Source organism: Mus pahari, chromosome 14, assembly GCF_900095145.1.
Source record: "Mus pahari chromosome 14, PAHARI_EIJ_v1.1, whole genome shotgun sequence".
Lineage (NCBI taxonomy): Eukaryota > Metazoa > Chordata > Mammalia > Rodentia > Muridae > Mus > Mus pahari.
Window position 1 is genome coordinate 37,742,036 of NC_034603.1, and position 19,865 is coordinate 37,761,900.

Below are 19,865 nucleotides of genomic sequence, written 5' to 3' on the forward strand. Positions count from 1 at the left end.
ATTACAGATGGTTGTGAGCCACCATGTGGTTGCTGGGATTTGAACTCAGGACCTCTGGAAGAGCAGACAGTGCTCTTAGCCACTGAGCCATCTCTCCAACCCCTCAGCTTGGTTTCTTATGGAACCCAGGGCTACCAGCCCAGGATGACACCACCCACAATGGGCCCTACCCCCTTGATCACTAATTGAGGAAATGTCTTACATGGATACTCCAGATCTCATGGAGGCATTTCCTCAGGGAGGCTCCTTTCCCTGATAACTCCAGCTTCTGTCAAGGTGACACACAGAGCCAGCCAGTGCACCCTGTCTCAAACCCTGCCTCAAAGATGGTGTTAATAAATGTATAGCATGCTGATTCTATCAGACATTGACATTCTCTTGCAAGGTTGGGCCTTTTCAAGACCCTAGGTTTTGGGACCAGCAAAGTGGCCCACTGTGTAAAAGTGTTTTTCACACATCCAGGCTGACAACCTGAGTTTGACCCCAGAAACCCTAGCAGAACTTGCTATGGAAAGTTCCTCTGACCTCCGACCTTCACAGGTGTGTACCAATGTTAACCAAATAAACCAATAATGAGTTTTTTTGTTTTGTTTTGTTGGTTTTTCGAGGCAGGGTTTCTCTGTGTAGCCCTGGCTGTCCTGGAACTCATTCTGTAGACCAGGCTGGCCTCGAACTCAGAGATCCGCCTGCCTCTGCCTCCCAAGTGCTGGGATTAAAGGCGTGCGCCACCACTGCCTAGCATAATAGTGAGTTTTAAAAGCCACTGGGTTTTGCTTTGTGTTCTGAGGCAGGATCTCACTTCGGAGAGCAGACTGTGCTTGATTTTGTGACCTTGCTGCTTTAGCCCCTAAGTGCTTGCTCCCAGGAGCACTGCTCCTTGGGTTGCTCTGCCTTCCTGGGTTATTGCGTATGGACACCCCTCCCGCTCTCCCAGGCTCCCAGAGCAGGCCCAGTCTGGACATGCAGCTCCCAGCACTCAGATTCCTGATGTTCTCTTTATTGTCCGTTAGAGTGGAGACAGGGAAGGCGACCCTCACCCCACTCCTAGTTGACTACATTTTCCAAGGTCTACGTTCTTTTTCCTGAGTCCACTGGAGCCGCAAGCTTTCATCTAGAGAAAGAAAAGGTTAGGCTTTCTTGCAGCAGGGGTAAGCTCTTGTCCATGTGACCCACAAATGTCTAGAACCTACCCACTTAACCCCTCTGCCTCCCTGGGCAGTCAAGTTACCCCCTTGCCTTGGCCCAGGCTCACGTCTGCGCCCATTCCAGCTTGGAGGGTTCTGGTTACTTCCATGTTCCTTTTCTGAGCTCCCTGGGCTTCGGCACCTCGGCCCCTTAGCCCAACAGTTGGGCGTCACCTGTGACCCATTGACTGTGGAGGACATAGTACTAACTAGAGAGGGGTGGGGTAGCAGAGGGGAGTCAAGAAGGAGGCATGGAACCCTTGGCTAGTGCTAGGCCGGAGGGGATCTCAACCCCTCTGAGCATCACTCGGACTTGTTCTCTACAATGTAGGCAATCAACTCCAGGATGTTTGAGACCTCTTTTACTGCCTGTGTCTGATGCACTGGCTTAATGGGGATTGGGAGGCTGGGAGATGGGAGCTTGGTAAGAGCCAGGCCTAGAGAGATGGTGCCCTCGCCAGGTTGCACTAGAGTTAGGGTTATGCTCAGAGAGCCCTAAATGGTTTTGTCATACCCAAAGAGGCTTCCAACAGTACCTGGAGTGCCTTTGGGATTCTCAGTAACCCAGGTCAAACCTGAAGGACCTGGAAATAACAGGAGGACAGTTTGTTCCGTCCTCCCACCCCACCCCCGGCTGTCCTCCCTGGGCCATCCTCCCCAGGCTGTCCTCCCCGGTCTCTCACTGTCCTGTTCTTCATCTTCTATATCCTCTCCAAGCTCTGGGCGGGAGCCGGACCTCAGATACCTTCCTTTGCTGTAGTATTCCCTGCGCTGTAGATGAGCCAGCTGCCCCATGGAAGAGTCTGAGGCTGAGGGGAACTGGTTTCTATAGATAGCAGAATCTGAAAAAGTACCCCAGACAGTCTTGAGTCTGTGGCCACCTGCTCTGCCTGTGAGTCGGGCCACTACCGGATGAGAGTTCAAGTTCTCATCTAACACCCTTTCCCCATGTTAGAAGGCCTTCAGTGAATCCCCATTCCCCAAGGGTTCTCTTAATCTCTCTGTTCAGCCCCCCACCCCTGAGTGAAGACTCAGCTCCAGTTCCTAGCCTTTCCTTCCCTAGCCTCCAGTCGCTGCCTCTCTATCAGCCGAGCAAGACTGTAGGCCAATGCTCTCTGAACAAATCAGAACACAGCAGAGATGAGAGGAGCAGAGAGCCAAAGAGAACATGTAATTTACATGAAAACATGTAAATTTCAAGGAGATCTGGGCTCTGCAGGAGTCTCTTGTCTCCACTCTGCCATCCCAGGTGGCCCTGTCACTAACCATTGGTGTTTAAGACGTGGCTATCAGTCATCAGGACAGCGTCGTCGTTGACTCCTGTGGCCAGTCTCCCCGCCCAGCCTTTCTCCACAGGCCTAGGCTTCAGGTCTGTCGCCACAGCTTGATTACTGCTGCTGATGCTGGCACCGGTGCTCTCGTCCTCACTGGGCAGGTTTCTCGGGGACTTCAGGAACTTCCCTTCACTGTAGTGTATCTTTCGGTGCTTGTCAAAATCACTGGAGTCTGTGGGCCAGCGTGAAAGCTTAGCTTTCCCCCAAGGCCTTCGCAGAAGGGCTGCCCACCCACCCAAGCTCCCCTCTCCATGGAGATCCACCCCCGGTCTCACATACATGTCTTGGCAAAGCTGTCTGTGGTCTTTGAGTTTTTGTTGTCTCCGTACTGGAGGACCTTGGGGAGGAAATTGTCCATTGTGGCAAACCTGAAGGGGAGGGAGACTAGTTGGGGGTACAGAAGGGAAAAAAAAATAAAGGTAGGGGTAGGTGTCGGGTGGGGACCAAGCTGCTGACTCCCCAGATCAGTTTTTGGTTATTCCTGAAGAGGACTGTAGTACCTACCATTTTAGGGTCCGAGGAACAAAGCTATCGGAGACTGCCTTCAAAGGTATGAGGGCAGAGGGCACAGCTCAACTAATCTCTGAGAGGGCTCTCACCTCTCTGCCACTGACTGAGGAGTCACCTTGAGAGAAGACTCCTCGGATGGGTCCTCATCGGTGTCCTGCAGCCTGCAGAGGAGGAGGCAGTGTTTGTGCCCCGAGGCTTCTCTCCCTCTTCCTCACACCCGTGTTAGAAAACAGTTTAGGCTCCAAAGCTAGGGCTAAGGGCTTAGCACCTGTGGTAGGGGGTTCTGGGTTCATCCGCCTTCATAAAGCCATAGTCTTTGTCAGCAGGGTGGTAGGTCGCCAAGATGTTCATTTCATCCCAGCGCTGAGACTTCCTAAGGTGAGGGAAGGGGCAAAGGAGGGAGCTCTTCTGGCGACCCTCTCCTAACAGAGAGCTCTCCTTCATTCTTCCCGGCAAAAACTTCTTCTTATATTCCCTCGTAGAGGCTAGGATGGGAGCCAGATACCCAATGATAATCAGTGTTGTGTGGCCAGGATTCCTGTGACACCTGCTGCCCTCTCCAAGTCATGTAACTTCAGATTTCCAACCCATCTGACCTCACCACCTCTCCCTAACCAGGGCCTTGGGACTCCACTTTTTCCTTGGCTTCAGCTCTCACCTTTCATACTCTCTAGCCCTCCTTCCCTCCTCTCTCCACGTGACCATGGCCAACCTCTCTCCCTCTCTCTACCTTCTCTCTTCCCCTTGCCTTTCTACAATAAAGCTCTAAAACCATTAAAAACAAAAAACAAACAAACAAACAAGCAAAAAAAAACCTGAGTTGCTTACTTCTCCGAACCGGAGGGTTTCTTTATCAAAATGGAGCTGCTGTTTTTTAGGATGCTCCGAGGCCGCTCCGTGAGAGATGACCCGGAGTGTGTACTACTCTCCGAGCTGTACACTTTAGTCTCCTCCGGTCCAGGGGTGGACGCCTTAGTTGCACCAGTTCCAGTGCCAGGGGGTGTGCTGGACCCAAGGCTTGCAACCTCCTGGAGTGGCGGAGCGGGGCCTGAATTGAGGGTCACTGCCCCTTCAGAGGGCTGAATTGGACCAGGACTGCGGACTACAGGGTTCCCGGGATGCAAGAGGGAGCCAGGACCGCGAAGCAAGGCTACTCCGGAAGGTAATCCAGTGTCTGTCGGTATACCTCTGACACTGCCAGCTACTGTCCTAGAAACCCCGCCAGGGGATTCTACACTGAGGCCACTAACAGGTGCGAGAGACTCCGGCTTCTCCATAGCTCAACTTGGTAACCACTTCCTCTGCCTAGCCTGCTAGCGGCACATAGCCCTGCCCGCTGGCCCTGCCCCCACCGCGGTGGGCGGTGGGCGCTGGGGGCTCCGGGTCGGACCGGACCTCCTCCGCCTCCTCTCCCTGGCGCTGAGGCAGGTGAAAGGACGACTATCTTGACTTCAGCCTGGGAGCTCCTCCGTACACCCTTCTCTAATTGTTACACCCCAAGACTTTCTTTGTCTCTGTAATTTGTTCCCGCCCTTCCCCGAATCAACCAATCACAGCCAAGGGGCCTGGCCAGGGTGCGGAGCCTTGTGACGTCACAGCCCCACAGCGCCCGGGGGAGCCTCTGAGGAGGGCTGGGTTCTGTAAATAGCGCTCAGGTAACCTCCCGGAGGTGTCAGCTCTGTCCCTTGAGATTTACCCATCGCGACACCGCTAGGATTTTTTTTTTATTAGTAACTTTGAAGATTTAAGAGTTTCACTGGCTCAGAGCTCAAGCTGGCCTTGAACTGTGTGCGGGTAGGAGAGGTGTGATGATGCAGAGTGTGTGGGGTCGGTCGGAGCGGGGCGAGGTGCGGGACTGGACGGCGACACTTCCGGCCTCGGCACTGTCAAGGGCTTGGATTTATAAAGCTACCTTTTCTCTGTCCCGAAGAGGGCGTTTACATCCCTCGCCTTAAAGCGTGCGCTGTGAGGGGAAGCCAGCAGCCCCTGCGTTGAGGCGAATGCTCTAATAGGTCGCTTTTCCCCCCAACAAGGGTTGGGTCCACGGCGCCGGGCGACGTCGCAAAGTGTTCTCTGGGCGCCGGCACGCCTTCGTCGCAAAGACCCACTGTCGCAAAAGCAGCCCACCGCGTCCCGGCTCTCGTCGCCTCTGTCGTCCCGCTGGGCCGTAAAGCAACCCCGACCCCGTCGTCCTTCCGTCCCCCTCGTGAGAGACCGCGGTTCCTTAGCTGCGGACGCTCCAGTGCCGTAAAGCACACCAGGCCCCAGCCCCCCGGCCGTATTCCCCCAGGGCGTCGGGCCGCCGCGGTTGCCACGGTGCCGCCAAGCGCGGCTGTCGCGCGGCCGCGGGATCAGCGGCGATGGCGGCGGGGTCGGGTGGGAGTGGGGGCTCTGGGGCGGGCCCCGGGCCGGGGCCGGGGCCCGGCGGGGGTGGGGGTCCCGGCAGCAGCGGGCCGGGCCTGGGGTCCGGCGGGGGTCTCGGCGGTGGCGGGGAGCTGCACCCGCGCACCGGGCGCTTGGTCAGCCTGTCGGCCTGCGGGCGCACGGCGCGGCGGCAGCAGCCGGGCCAAGAGTTTAACCACGGGCTGGTGCTGAGCCGAGAACCCTTGCGCGATGGACGCGTCTTCACCGTCCGCATCGACCGCAAGGTGCAAAGCCGGGGCGGCTGAAACGAGGTGTGGAGGGGGTGGGAGGGGACGAGAGGGAGAAGAGGTAGGACTGCCAGAAAGTCTGCATCGCCAACCGAGCCTCCAGGTACCGATAGCGAGCCGGCACACTGTAGTGCACCGAGAAGAGAAAGGAGAAGGACACGGAGCAGACACATTCATTCTGAAGGAGCAGGAGTTTCCCGCAGGACCGGGATCCAGGGTCCGGTTATTAGAACGGCTAGCGAACACATCTAGCACAACCTCTTAGGGATGGAAGACAGACAGGTGCCCGAGATGGGATGGAAGAGTAGAAATAATAAAAAGCACAAACTGTTGACAAACGCCCCAAACCAGAAAGATAGATGAGGAGACCTGCGAAAAAGGGTGTCTATGTGACTTGCTTGACTCCAAAACGGATTTGGAAAGAGAAGAGAATGAATTTGGGTGGAGCTTTACCCTACTAGAGGACTGGGGTTGGGAATGAGAGTGATGTAGGAGAGCGAGCATTGTGGACCTAAGAAGCATGCGATTGGAGTGGTTGAGGATCCACAGAGACTGGGAGCTAAGAGGAGGTCAGGTTAAAACCAGGGCCTTTAACCAGCTTGTTCAGTGGGTAAAGCGGGTGATGTGGTAAGACACGTGTCAGCAGATGCACACAGATGCTGAGAGCCAGTGGGTCCCGGCAGTTATGGAGGCTAGGTCCAAAAAGTTATTTGTGTGTCTATGTCAGTGGCCTCAGGACAGGGTGAGAGGGACACCGTGCTCTGGAATGTGGCCTCTGGTGATGGGATTTCATACTGAAACTCTGTCTGCCACCCTCTCGTAGGTCAACTCCTGGAGTGGCTCCATTGAGATTGGAGTGACAGCACTGGATCCCAGTGTGCTTGACTTCCCGAGCAGTGCCACCGGGCTGAAGGGAGGCTCCTGGGTAGTGTCAGGCTGCTCAGTGCTGCGGGACGGGCGCTCTGTGTTGGAGGAATATGGCCAGGACCTGGACCAGCTTGTGGAAGGGGACCGTGTGGGTGTGGAACGCACAGCCACTGGGGAGCTCCGGCTCTGGGTGAACGGGCGGGACTGTGGTGTGGCAGCCACAGGCCTGCCTGCTCGTGTCTGGGCTGTTGTGGACCTTTATGGCAAGTGCACCCAGATCACCGTGCTGCCCCCTGAGCCAGGCTTCAGCCCTCCTACTCCTATCCCTACACCTCCCCTTGAGCCCTTGGCCCCTCCAGAAGAATCTGCCCTGTCGGAGCGGGGGACCTCTGTGGATGAAGGTGAGAACACAGCTGGGAAATAGGAGTTTTGGCTGAAGAAATGGAGCAAAAGCAGTCACAAGTCAGCTGGGGGAGGGGAGGGGCCATTGAGCCCAGAGCCTATTACAGGGGACTAGAGGGGTTAGAAGAGATGGTCTCCTGACTGGGCCCTGAAGCATGAGCTGAACCCTATTCCCCTCCCATCCTACCTGGTCCCTAGCCTTCATGGTGTCCCCAGCGCAGGCACGGCCGGAGACGTTTCCTAACAGCCTTGATTCGCATAATGGTGAGGGCTTCGGGGAAGGCCAGGGAAGGGGAATGGGTACTGAGGTGGACAGGGTGGGATCTAAGAGATGGTAGGGAGAAGAGGGTCCCAAGCTAGCTGTGGGGGATAGAGCTTCCTTCGTCTTGACTTCCTTCTTCTTGCTGCTATAGATTTTGCCAGTATGGAGCTGTCTGAGGTGGTGAGCAATGCCATCCTGTCTGCCTACAACGGGGGCCTCCTTAATGTGAACCTGAGCTCCCCACCAGCAGGGGACGGACTGGCATCCAGTGGGCCAGCCACTTCTCCCATCCTCACTTCCAACGATGCCCTTCTCTTCCACGAGAAGTGTGGGACCCTTATCAAACTCAGCAACAACAATAAGACGGCGGAGCGCCGGAGGCCCCTGGATGAATTCAACAATGGAGTTGTCATGACCAACCGCCCACTTCGAGATAATGAAATGTTTGAGGTATGTAACATCCTGGAGTCTGACTGAGCTTCCTGCCAAAGATTTGGAGCTAAACCTAGGGATTGATCCTTGGTGGCAATATGCCAAAGACTGGTGAAGAACCAAGGGTTTGAGGGCCTGTCTTCTGTTGTTATATTTCCTGGACCTGTCTACTACTCTCACTCAACCCCAGATCCGGATTGACAAGCTTGTAGACAAGTGGTCTGGTTCCATCGAGATTGGTGTCACCACCCACAATCCCAATAGCCTGGAGTACCCAGCCACCATGACCAACCTGCAGTCAGGTACCAGCTCTGGGTAGGGGTAGGGACACGGGCTTGGAGTTGATGAGATCTAGACAGCCTTTCCCTAACTGGGTATACATCTTTACTAGGCACCATCATGATGAGTGGTTGTGGAATCCTGACCAACGGCAAAGGCACTCGCCGGGAGTACTGTGAGTTCAGTCTGGATGAACTGCAGGTGAGTGTAGAGCACAGTAGCTTGGGCCAGTCCAGGAAAGCCAGGCCGCCAGGCAGTGTTCCCTGGAACCAGGACGAGCTCCTTCCTGCACGAGGCTGCTTCTGAGGAGGCAAGATTGTCTATCAGGCTCTAAGTGTGCTTATTAGTAACGCCTTTTCCCTTCGGTGCTAGGAATGGAACCTAGGGCCTTGGACGTGTTTGGCAAGTGCTCTACCATTGAGTTATATCTCTAGCCCCAATAGCACTAAGTAGGTCAAGATTTTAAAGGAACAACAACAAAAAGATTGTTTTTAAAATGGTTTAATTTAGGGCTGAAGAGATGGCTCAGAGGTTAAGAGCACTGACTGCTCTTATAAAGGTCCTGAATTCAATTCCCAGCAACCACATGGTGGCTCACAACCACCTGCAATGAGATCGGATGCCCTCTTCTGGTGTATCTGAAGACAGTTACAATGTACTTACATAAATGAAATATTTAAATCTTTTTTAAAAAGTTTAATTTAGTATCTACATTGGGCATTTAGGAAATGTGAAATTGTTGTGTCTGGAAAGCAGGGACCCAGCTCCTGCCTGAGTGGCTTAATGTGACATTCCTCAGTGGGCGGTCTGCTGTGGAATGGGGTGGCAGACAGTGCCCAGGACTGAGTGTAGCTGAACTCCAGACTAGGGTCTTTCTTCTTTGCTTAGGAGGGTGACCATATTGGCCTCACGAGGAAGTCCAACTCTGCCCTGCACTTTTTCATTAATGGCATCGATCAGGGTAAGGTGCCACACAAGAGAGACTCCTGGCCCAGGGCTTAGTGGGTCACCCTCACCCTTCTTTGTGGTGCTTGATCTTCCTCTGTTTGACTCTTCCTTCATGCTGTTCTGCCAAAGGCGTAGCTACTCCATTGACACCACCAGTTGTATATGGTGTAGTAGACTTGTATGGAATGGCGGTGAAAGTGACCATCGTCCATAATAACAACCACAGTGACCGTCTCCGCCGGAACAACGCCATCCTGAGGGCACTGTCCCCCGAGGGTGCTCTTCGTCGCGCTACCCCTGCAGCCCAGGCAGAACCAGAACGCCTGCTCTTCCATCCTAACTGTGGCCAGAAGGCGGCTATCACCCACGAGGGACGCACTGCCCTGAGGCCCCAGTATGACCCATGGGATGGGAAGACACCCGCAAGGGGTCTCTAATAGGGTGCAGGGGCACTGAGGTGGGAACATGGGAGGGTGTCTGGTATGGGAAGTCCTGGACAGAAAGGTGGAGACTTTTGGGAGCAAGAGGTCTGCTTGGTTGTCTTGGGGCAGTGGGTAGCAGACTAATATTGCTAGTTTAAGCCTTGACACACACACTCTGTGTGCTGAGAGCTGAGTTCTCACTTGCTGTGTCCCCAGTGCCACTGATGACTTCAATCATGGTGTGGTACTGAGCAGCAGAGCCCTCCGGGATGGAGAGGTGTTCCAGGTGCGCATTGACAAGATGGTGGACAAATGGGCTGGCTCCATTGAGATTGGTGTCACCACCCACAACCCTGCCTACCTCCAGCTGCCCTCCACTATGACCAACTTACGCTCTGGTGAGCCCCAGAGGGCAGGGTCGATGCAGGGTGCCAGAGAAGAAGCTGCTCCAGGGTTAGGGTTTGTTCCTTGTTCCTCATCTTCTGCTGCCACTTCTGCTCCTACAGGGACCTGGATGATGACTGGGAATGGGGTAATGCACAATGGGACAACCATCCTAGATGAATATGGACACAACCTGGACCGCCTCAAGGTGAGAGAGCAGTCATACTGACTGGATATAGTGTTGGGGGGGGGTCGGGGAGGCTTGGTAGATGCAGGGCCATCTCAGGCAGGAACTCTGCCTGACTCCTCACTCCAGCCCCACTTCTCCCAAGGCAGGGGACACAGTGGGTGTGGTGCGGCGGGAGGATGGAACGCTCCACTTCTTCGTCAATGGGATGACTCAGGGCCCTGCTGCCTGGAATGTCCCCCCGGGGGTCTATGCTGTCGTTGATCTCTACGGCCAGGCTGCCCAGGCTACTATTGTGGATGACGTGGGTGAGGGCCCGACAGGGCTGGGGTAAAGGATTAGGGTGGCCTTGGGAATCCTTAAAGACACCTAGAGACTTAATAGGTGATACCTACTATTGCAGAGGTGCCTCCAGTCTCTGAGCCACTTCCTGAAGGAAACAACCAGATGTCTCCCAGTTCTCCATCCTCAGCAGCTGGGGGCTCTGACCTGCGCTTCCACCAGCTGCACGGCAGTAACGCAGTCATCACCAATGGCGGCCGCACTGCTCTCCGCCATAACTGCCGCAGCGAGTTCAACGATGCCATTGTCATTTCCAACCGGTCAGTCTCTAGTCTTTAGTGTCTCTACTGTCCCACTGCCTACTTATGTAAGGGCCTTAGTGATACCCACTCTCCCCAACAGAGCCCTGCGGGATGGAGAACTGTTTGAAATTGTCATTCAGAAGATGGTAGATCGCTGGTCAGGCTCCATCGAAGCTGGTGAGGGACCCTCGGTGCAGGAGCTGTAGGGTATAGGATCCCTGGGGCCTAGGGATCACTTCTCACCTTGTGTTTTCTCCCAGGAGTTACTGCTATTCGGCCAGAAGATCTAGAGTTCCCCAACACCATGACAGACATTGACTATGACACATGGATGCTGAGGTTAGGCCGTCTGCCCTTCAATCCGTCTTGGCAGGGATGGCTGGGGCTGGGTAATATCAGACAGCTAGGCCTGTGGTGGCTATAGAACTGGAAGACTCTGGGACCTAATACCCTTTCTCCTCAGTTCTGGGAATTCCCACCCAAGTAGTCCACAGAGCAGTTCCTGCTTTTCTGTGTGGGAATTCTGGGAACAAAGACAGAACTGGGCCTCAGACTAAGGTCAGGTCTCTGTGCCTGATGTCCATAACACTGGATGGTTTTGACAGGCAGAGACCCAGTAGGGGCCGATTAGTGATGAGGCAGGGAGGCTAAATCCCTCCTCTTGTCTTCTCAGTGGTACAGCTATCATGCAAGATGGCAATACGATGCGCAACAACTATGGGTGTGATCTGGATGCGCTGGGCACAGGTGCACGCATTGGCATGATGCGAACTGCCAAGGGTGATCTGCACTATTTCATTAATGGACAGGACCAAGGCGCTGCCTGCTCAGGCTTGCCTCCGGGTAAAGGTGACTGCTCTGACTTCCTGCCTGCCCTGTGCTCAGGAGGGCCAGGCCCTCAGGCTTCTGATGCCTTCTTTCCTACACAGAGGTGTATGCAGTAGTGGATCTCTATGGCCAGTGTGTCCAAGTGTCTATCACCAATGCTACCGGCCCCATGGACAACAGCCTGGCCACCAGCAACACTGCCACTGAGAAGTCATTCCCCTTGCACTCCCCAGGTACTGCTTAAGAAGGGAGAGGGCTCGCTGGCAAGTGCTCAGTAGGAGTTGGTGTGCAGGGGCACTTAGATCTGAGACACAGAGTCTCATCATCTCCCAGAGTCTAAGAGACCATGTACTACTGGGCATCTTGGGTCTTACTGTGGTGCAAGGTGTCCAGAGGTCTTGAGTCATGGCAGATGGGGCCTTAGTTTTCATCTGCAAGCTTCACCAGCAGCCTGTCTGAAGGTAGTCACCCGAATCCTACCCCTTTTCCAAACATCTCTCCACAGTGGCGGGTGTAGCTCACCGGTTCCATAGCACATGTGGCAAGAATGTCACTCTGGAGGAGGACGGCACACGGGCAGTCCGTGTGACTGGCTACTCACATGGCCTCGTTTTCAGCACCAAGGAGCTCAAAGCTGAAGAAGTTTTTGAGGTGGGCTGCGGAGAAGTAGAAGGGGCTTTACCAGCCCGTCAGACAGGGCCACCCAATGTTTGCTTTCTCACAGGTGAAAGTGGAAGAGCTAGACGAGAAGTGGGCAGGCTCCCTCCGGCTGGGGCTGACCACACTTGCACCAGAGGACATGGGGCCTGGAGCGGGCAGTGGTCCGGGGCTGCCTCCTTCCTTGCCTGAACTCCGGACAAAGACCACCTGGATGGTGTCCAGCTGTGAAGTGAGGCGTGATGGGCACCTCCAAAGGATGAACTATGGCCGGAACCTCGAGAGACTAGGGGTGAAGCACCTGGCACCGGAGCAGGCAGTGGGGGCTGGGAGTGAGTAGAGACAGCTCGCTGAGCTGATTTGTTGAACCTTGGATCTAGGTGGGAAGCCGTGTGGGCATTCGTCGTTGTGCAGATGACACAATGCACATCTTGGTAGATGGAGAAGACATGGGGCCTGCTGCCACCGGCATTGCCAAGGTAGATCTAAGAGCTGCTTTGAGTATTCGGAGGGACTAGTTGGTTGGAGTTGTGCTTTCTGACTTGCGTCCTTGGTCTCTGTTCCCAGAATGTGTGGGCTGTGCTGGATCTGTATGGGCCAGTACGCAGTGTGGCCATCGTCAGCTCCACGAGGCTGGAGGAACCAGAAGGCACGCAGCCGCCTTCTCCCAGCTCAGACACTGGCAGTGAGGGCGAGGAAGATGACGAGGGCGAGGAGCATGGGCTGAGAGTAAGGCTGCAGGAGGGCCTGCTGGGTTGCTAGGCTACCAGTTACCAGGGTAGTGGGATCTATCTCCCGGTCCAGCAGAGTTCATAGTTGAACTCTGTGTGCACTCTAGTATGGTGGGTAAAACCTGCTATTGATATTCTCTGTAGCTTACTCTGTATTTCGACACCAGGGCCAGAATCAAGTGGGGATTGTGCCCACAGCCCTTGAATTCCTGGAGAACCATGGGAAGAATATTCTCTTATCCAACGGGAACCGCACAGCCACTCGGGTGGCCAGCTACAACCAGGGCATCGTTGTCATCAGCCAGCCCCTGGTGCCCCATATGCTTGTTCAGGTGTGCCTTTCTTCCTGCCTAGCTCATTACTATTCCAGGGTGAGAGGCCCTTTCTCCTGCCAATGAAAAGATAGGTAAGAAGTTAGCCAGCTGAGCTGGGCAGTGGTGGCACACGCCTTTAATCCCAGCACTAGGAAGCCAAGAGACGCAGGCGGAGCTTTGTGAGTTCGAAGCCAGCCTGGTCTACATAATGAGTTCCAGGACAGCCAGGCCTATGTAGAGAAATGCCTCAAAAGACAAAAAAACAAAACAAACAGAAGAACAAAAGCCAGTTGAACAAAAGCCAGTTGAAGGAAGTCTCTAAGTACAGACCAGGGTTCAAAGAGAAAGGATGTTAGGGGTACAGTTCAGTGTAGAACATTTGTTTGATGTGTACAAGGGCCTGGATTCTGTTCCCAGCAGCAGTAGGACAGGGAAAGGAGATCTCTGAGTTGATAGTTTCTGCTCTCTATAAACATCAAGAAGGGTAGTATGTCAGACAGGTCACACTCTGGTACAGAGACTGATGTGGGTAGGTGGGTGGCCTCTGTCCGTAAGCTGTGCATGTAGAATAGTTCCTTCTCGTGCAGGTGCGAATAGACTTCCTGAACCGACAGTGGACATCTTCTCTTGTTCTGGGAGTTATCACCTGCCCACCTGAGAGGCTTAACTTCCCTGCCTCTGCTTGTGCTCTTAAACGGGCAGCCTGGCTCCTGCGGGGCCGTGGTGTCTTCCACAATGGTCTGAAGGTGAGGAGGGATCCAGGAAGAATGAAGTGACCCAAGCCTCTGAATGGAGAGGAGCTGGCCAAAGGGAGACAGACGTGCATGTCATTACCTGGACAACCTTTGGCCTATTGCTTCCTCCTGTGCTCCTGCCATTGAGAATGTTAAAGTTGGAAGTAAAAAGGGGACTCTAGGTAAATGAATTGGGAATAGGGCCTAGGCAGTAGGCAAAGATACAGGCAAAGCTTAGGGACTGGCAGCTAGAAAGAGTGAATGGGCAGGATGGATGCTGGTGTGGTGGTAAGGGGCTGATGTCTGAAGGTCTTTCCTCTCAGATCTGTGAGAAGTTTGGGCCAAATCTTGACACCTGCCCTGAAGGCACCATCTTGGGACTGCGGCTGGACTCCTCTGGAGGGCTTCATCTCCACATCAATGGGGTGGACCAAGGGGTGGCTGTACCAGATGTGCCCCAGCCCTGCCATGCACTGGTGGACCTCTATGGACAGTGTGAGCAGGTTAGTGGCAACAGAGAAAAGGGAGTCCTAGGAGCCTGGAAAGCTTCTGGTCCACAGAGGGATCCAGGGACCTGTCAGTCGGTGGCTGACTACTTTGCTCTGCAGGTGACAATTGTGAGCCCTGACCCAGGGACTGCCAGTGGGAAGATTGCTGGAACCCAAGGGGACATGGAAAAAGCTGATATGGTAGACGGTGCGCTAGCCCAAAGGGATGGTATCCTGCCCTTGTCTGCTCATCAGTGCCCCATCCAGTCCTTCCCAGCCTAGCTCCTATGACTTCTTCCCTGCCCTTCCAGGTATCAAGGAGAGTGTGTGCTGGGGTCCACCGCCTGCTGCTAGCCCTTTAAAGAGCTGCGAGTACCATGCCCTTTGTTCCCGCTTCCAAGAACTGCTGTTGCTTCCTGGTGCGTCCTAATCCTCCAGAGCCTGCCTCACTCCGTGGCTCTGGACCCTGACTGGAGGGCAGTAGTGTGGCTGAGACCCAAGGCCAGCTCACCAAGCCTGTCAATCATTGTCCCACAGAAGGTTACTTCATGCCGCCACCAAAGCGTAGCTTATGCTACTGTGAAGCTTGCCGGAAGTTGCGAGGAGATGAAGCCCACAGGCGCCGAGGAGAGCCTCCCCGAGAATATGCCCTGCCTTTCGGATGGTGCAGGTTCAACCTTAGGTACGAATGGGCCACAGGCATGTATTTTCCTCTGGGCAATTTTCCCTGAGAAAGGAAAAGTCCCAAGAGGGAAAAGATGACAGCACTCCTTGTGTGTGGGATGACCTTGAGGAACCAGTGATCTTTGACTCGGTGGTCTTATCTGTCCTTTTAGGGTGAATCCTCATCTGGAAGCTGGCACACTAACAAAGAAGTGGCACATGGCATATCATGGAAGCAGTGTAGCTGTTGTACGGAGGGTGCTGGACCGAGGGGAGTTGGGAGCAGGTATCCTGGAGTGGGCTGGGCTGAGGGATCTTAGGAGGAATCATGGGACTGCCCTCACCCAGCTCTCTTCACAGGTACTGCCTCCATCCTGAGCTGCCGGCCCTTGAAGGGAGAGCCTGGGGTGGGATTTGAGGAGCCTGGTGAGAACTGTGCACCTCCCCGGGAAGAGCAGCCCCCTGCAGTGCTGCTGTCCCCCTCCCTTCAGTATGCTGGGGCAGAGACCCTGGCCTCCAAAGTGCAGTGAGTACATGTGGGAGAGCACTAGGGGCTCGGGTCTGCGGGGTCCCAGGGACTTTGGAGTGCTTAGGCTTCCTACCACACCCCGTTTTCCTACCCTGGCTTGTTCCTGGTTGCTCCTTTACATGTCATCGTTCCTCCTCCCCTCCCCCTAATACACACGCGTGCGCACATACACACACACAGAGGCATAGTTTCTCTATGTAGCCCTGGCTGTCCTAGAACTCATTCTGTAGACCAAGTTGACCTTGAACCCAGAAATTCCAGTGCTGGGATTAAACACATGGGTCACAGGGAATCAGATTCCATTATAGATGGTTGTGAGCCACTATGTGGGTGCTGGGAATTGAACTCAGGACCTCTTGAAAAACAGCCATTTCTCCAGCCCCTTTTGTTTTTTTCTTAAAACAGGATGTCAAGTAGTTCAAGCTGGTGTTTGGTTTGTATCTGAAGCCAGCCTTGAACACTTACTTGGCTCGTGCTGAGTGTGGATTAATGAGCACATCTGTAGGCCTGCTTTTCTGAATGTGTATGGATACAAGTCTTTCAGAATATCATGTACCAGTCGCTGGGTTTGACCCCTTGCACTGCCTAAACTGTGCTTGTGCATTGTAACAAATTCCTGGAGTCCTAACACTAGGAGACTGGGCCAGTGGGTCAGAATTTTAAGGTTGTCCTCCCTTTATAGGGAGATTGACTCCAGCCTGGTAGAGACCCTAAACTGTCTCCCAAAAGTGGGTGAAGTAGATGAGAAGTGCACTTGGAGTGTTTGGATGATGGGAATTAGAGTGCCAGGGTCAATAAGCACATGAAGAGCGCTGGGGAGGAGTCAGTTGAGCGGGCCCTGTGAGGAGAGACTACACACATACTAGCTGGTGTAAGCCAGTGAGCAGTATTTCCCAGCAAGCAGCAAGGCCTGCGTGGAGGGGGCAGAGTTAGCAGTCATGGGGCCTTGGGAGCCTTACTCTCCTCGTTTCTGCTTGTCTAACAGATTCCGGGACCCAAAATCCCAACGGACACACCAGGCTCAGGTGGCCTTTCAGGTGTGTGTGCGCCCTGGCTCCTATACTCCTGGCCCTCCCTCTGCGGCCCTCAGAGAACTTCCTGACCAGCACTTCAGCCCGTCGGAACTTGAGTGGGTCACCAAGGAGAAGGGAGCCACACTCCTCTATGCCCTGCTGGTACGGGTGGAATAAGGGGTGACATACCACTACTCCAAGCACAGCCGGGCCTCAAGCCCAGGACTCTTGAATGACGACTGCCTCCACCTCATCCAGTGACTTAGAGCATGTCCAGGTGCTGTCCTGGCAGGAGGAGCACGTAGGCAGGCTTTGATCTAGAGCAGCTGTGAAGCACATCTCTACATTCAGGGCCCAGCACACTCCCTCCGCTGAGAGGGAGCCCAGCTCGTCTCGGGGTCCCCCCTTCATGCACTGACTTGGGGAACATGACTCCCTATTATTACCCTCCCCCAGATCACTTAATTTATTTCCGTTTTTGTTTCTGGTTACTGTGAATCCCAAAGGAGTCTCTCTGTGCCCATATGAAGCTGCTTTTTCCATGGCCACTGCGCGCCATGGGGAGGGAGTGGGTAAGGAAGGGCGGCCCGAGGAAGCTGTGGGCCTCTGTACAGTTGTTACTGACTCTGATTTCTAAGGAGCCAATAAATACTGTCTTCAGAGCATCTGCCTCCGCCTCTGTCTCCTGCGGCCTCGCGAATGAAGACTTCCAGGGGCTTTATCTCCTCAGGTCGTTCTGTAAACCCACATGGAATTTGGACATCCCGGCACCCGTCTCTGAGCGCTTCCGCCTTCCCTTTCGTCCAACCCGCAGTGCCGTTTGCCGCCCTGACTCCGGAAGGATTTGTCCTGACCGCCGGATATGACGTAGAGGCCAAGGCGCGCCGGAGGCCACGGAGAAAGCGCCGACAAGGCGGGTAGGGGGGGGTTGGCGCCAGGGCTACGAGGGAGGGGCGGGGGCGCGGAGCCTAAGACCCCCGCACGCGCGCCGGCGCCGCGGCTGAGACCCGGGAGGGACGCTGGTGCCCGGGACACGTGATCGAAGTGGCGAGCGGGCGGCGGACGGGCTTCCGCCTGGGCGCGTCGCAGTCCCTCTGAGCTCCCACTTCCCTGCAGGCCCTGCCTGAGGTCTGGCAGTCAGTGACACAGTCGGGTGCCCACTGCCCAAGCGTCACCAACAGCATCATGCCCGCACTCCTGGAGCGCCCCAAGCTTTCCAACGCCATGGCCAGGGCCCTGCACCGGCACATCATGATGGAGCGGGAGCGCAAACGGCAGGGTGAGCCTGGGCCAGAGCGGGAGGACAGACACTCGGCCCAGGGTGGCTCTGCTACCCACGAACTTGCCCCCATCCACGGGCCCGGCTGTGCGCCTGCTGGCGAGGCTAAGAGGGAGGCAGCGGCGCCTTCGGGGTGTGAGTGAAGAGGCCCAGTCTAAGTTCCAGCCCAGAACCCTGGGCTGGGAAGGACCTTGGAGAGCACCTAAGGAAGCCAAGTTCTCCCTGTGGCTGTGATGGAGTAACTGGTTTTTGCTGGTCTTCAGTCTAACGCTCAGCTTATTTACACCGCCTTGCCACTTCCCCGTTCTGATTCTTCAGAGGAGGAAGAGGTGGACAAGATGATGGAACAGAAGATGAAAGAAGAGCAGGAGAGAAGAAAGAAAAAGGAAATGGAAGAGAGAATGTCACTAGAAGAGACCAAGGAACAGGTGAGTAATCTCGCCACACTTCTGTCTCTCGCTTCCTTCTTTTCCCTACTTTAGCTGCTCGTCCCTCTTCCAGATTCTGAAGCTGCAGGAGAAGCTTTCAGCTCTACAGGAGGAGAAGCACCAGCTTTTCTTGCAGCTCAAGAAAGTTTTGCATGAGGAAGAAAAACGGAGGCGAAAGGAACAGAGGTGTGATGAGATGGCTAAAAGTAAAACTGTGCAGTGGCACAGGTGACAAGAATCTGATAGCAGGAGGGGCACCTAACTGACCTGTCTTCCTTCCACTCCAGTGACTTAACCACTCTGACATCAGCTGCATACCAGCAGAGCCTGACGGTTCATACAGGAACCCACCTCCTCAGCATGCAGGGTGAGGACTGAGGAAACCGCCAAACAGGGGGCTCTCCTGGAGGTCGCTGCCTATTTTAGCATCGTGGAACCTCTCTTCCTTTCTAGGGAGTCCTGGAGGACACAATCGCCCAGGTACTCTCATGGCAGCTGACAGAGCCAAGCAGATGTTTGGACCACAAGTGCTTACGGTGAGGGTTAGGGTTTTATTTTTGTTTTATGATTTTTTAACTCTTCAGGCTGGCTTTTTAAGTCACTAGCCAAGATTTAGTCTTGAAATCTGATCCTACCTCCTTCTATGGATCAGAATTACTGTTAATCCCATTCTTCTGCCATCCCAATCATTAAAGAACAAATATACCAAGCATGTGTATGTAGGAGCTGAGCATAAAGGCATATATACCTATGGGGTTTTTCCTAAGCAGTGAGCTTTCATTTCCCCTTAGACACGGCACTATGTGGGATCAGCAGCTGCTTTTGCAGGAACCCCAGAACATGGACAATTCCAAGGCAGTCCAGGGGGTGCTTATGGGACTGCTCAGCCCCCACCTCATTATGGGCCAACACAACCAGCCTATAGCCCTAGCCAGCAGCTCAGAGGTAGGTGTTGGTTCTCTTCAGACTAGGGGCGAGAAGAGCAAGAGCATCAAAATCTAATGGCTTGTCTCCCACCATTCTCAGCCCCGTCGGCATTTCCTGCCGTGCAGTACCTATCTCAGCCACAGCCACAACCCTATGCAGTGCATGGCCACTTTCAGCCCACTCAGACAGGTGAGAGTCCCCTGGGCAGGAGCCCTGGCTTCAGGAGTCCTACTGCCATCTGCTCATTGCAAACTCTCCTCCCCTCAGGGTTCCTCCAGCCGGGCAGTGCCCTCTCTTTGCAGAAACAGATGGAGCATGCCAACCAGCAGACCAGCTTCTCAGACTCAGTGAGTATGGAGCCTTGGGAGGCCAAGGTGCTAAGATGAGGGGAGCCCCAGGATGCCTCTAAGGTCAGCTTTGTCCCCTAGTCTTCTCTGCGGCCCATGCACCCCCAAGCTCTGCATCCAGCCCCTGGACTCCTGGCTTCCCCCCAGCTCCCAGTACAGATGCAAGCAGCAGGGAAGGTAAGGCTGGTAATCAAACCTACAGAACTATCAGGGAAAAGACAACCTCTTACTGTAACTGTCACCTACCCACTGATAAACTCTTTATCATTACCAGTCAGGCTTTGCCACCACCAGCCAGCCTGGCCCCCGACTCCCTTTCATCCAACCCAGCCAGAATCCTCGATTCTATCACAAGTGACCGCCGGGGAGCTCCAGCCACCCTCCACCCCTCAGGCTGGGGTCTTATGTGCCCCAAACCAATAAAATGTACAAAATGCACCACCATCATGCCTGAGTGCTCTTTATTTGCTTCCTATCCAAC

General features: G+C 54.6%; 3 protein-coding genes across 9 annotated transcripts; 2 read left to right on the forward strand and 1 right to left on the reverse strand.

The window, feature by feature from the left end:
* Window positions 1-1,043: 1,043 nt before the first annotated feature.
* On the reverse strand, window positions 1,044-4,537 carry LOC110332130 (protein phosphatase inhibitor 2 family member C-like). Of its 5 annotated transcripts, none has more exons than XM_021213173.2 (8): window positions 3,857-4,537; window positions 3,297-3,401; window positions 3,118-3,189; window positions 2,798-2,886; window positions 2,451-2,690; window positions 1,868-2,026; window positions 1,721-1,768; window positions 1,044-1,111 (listed from the first exon to the last, which is right to left on the reverse strand). In XM_021213173.2, exons 1-8 carry the CDS (start codon window positions 4,303-4,305, stop codon window positions 1,053-1,055), a joined length of 1,221 nt encoding a protein of 406 aa, XP_021068832.1. In that variant the 5' UTR covers window positions 4,306-4,537; the 3' UTR covers window positions 1,044-1,052. The 5 variants fall into 5 exon arrangements, with proteins under 5 accessions (XP_021068832.1, XP_021068833.1, XP_029402434.1 ...); XM_021213174.2 differs by having other exon boundaries at window positions 2,782-2,855; window positions 3,857-4,520; XM_029546572.1 differs by having other exon boundaries at window positions 1,075-1,372.
* A 775-nt stretch (window positions 4,538-5,312) lies between these two features.
* Window positions 5,313-17,066, forward strand: Neurl4 (neuralized E3 ubiquitin protein ligase 4). Of its 3 annotated transcripts, none has more exons than XM_021211403.1 (29): window positions 5,313-5,676; window positions 6,503-6,947; window positions 7,147-7,212; window positions 7,362-7,660; window positions 7,833-7,944; window positions 8,034-8,122; window positions 8,810-8,882; window positions 8,999-9,263; window positions 9,508-9,689; window positions 9,798-9,883; window positions 10,008-10,170; window positions 10,266-10,464; window positions 10,547-10,623; window positions 10,707-10,785; window positions 11,120-11,295; window positions 11,376-11,507; window positions 11,780-11,925; window positions 11,999-12,223; window positions 12,312-12,410; window positions 12,499-12,660; window positions 12,830-12,994; window positions 13,564-13,722; window positions 14,034-14,213; window positions 14,319-14,406; window positions 14,510-14,617; window positions 14,736-14,880; window positions 15,035-15,147; window positions 15,222-15,387; window positions 16,376-17,066. In XM_021211403.1, the coding sequence occupies exons 1-29, from the start codon at window positions 5,389-5,391 to the stop codon at window positions 16,578-16,580; spliced, it is 4,692 nt and encodes a 1,563-aa protein (XP_021067062.1). In that variant the 5' UTR covers window positions 5,313-5,388; the 3' UTR covers window positions 16,581-17,066. The 3 variants fall into 3 exon arrangements, with proteins under 3 accessions (XP_021067062.1, XP_021067063.1, XP_021067064.1); XM_021211404.1 differs by having other exon boundaries at window positions 11,120-11,289; XM_021211405.1 differs by lacking the exon at window positions 7,147-7,212 and having other exon boundaries at window positions 11,120-11,289.
* An 89-nt stretch (window positions 17,067-17,155) lies between these two features.
* Window positions 17,156-19,831, forward strand: Gps2 (G protein pathway suppressor 2). The gene is made up of 10 exons (XM_029546575.1): window positions 17,156-17,682; window positions 18,001-18,110; window positions 18,184-18,296; window positions 18,398-18,477; window positions 18,564-18,646; window positions 18,902-19,055; window positions 19,137-19,226; window positions 19,305-19,384; window positions 19,466-19,561; window positions 19,659-19,831. The coding sequence occupies exons 1-10, from the start codon at window positions 17,589-17,591 to the stop codon at window positions 19,740-19,742; spliced, it is 984 nt and encodes a 327-aa protein (XP_029402435.1). The 5' UTR covers window positions 17,156-17,588; the 3' UTR covers window positions 19,743-19,831.
* Window positions 19,832-19,865: the final 34 nt, after the last annotated feature.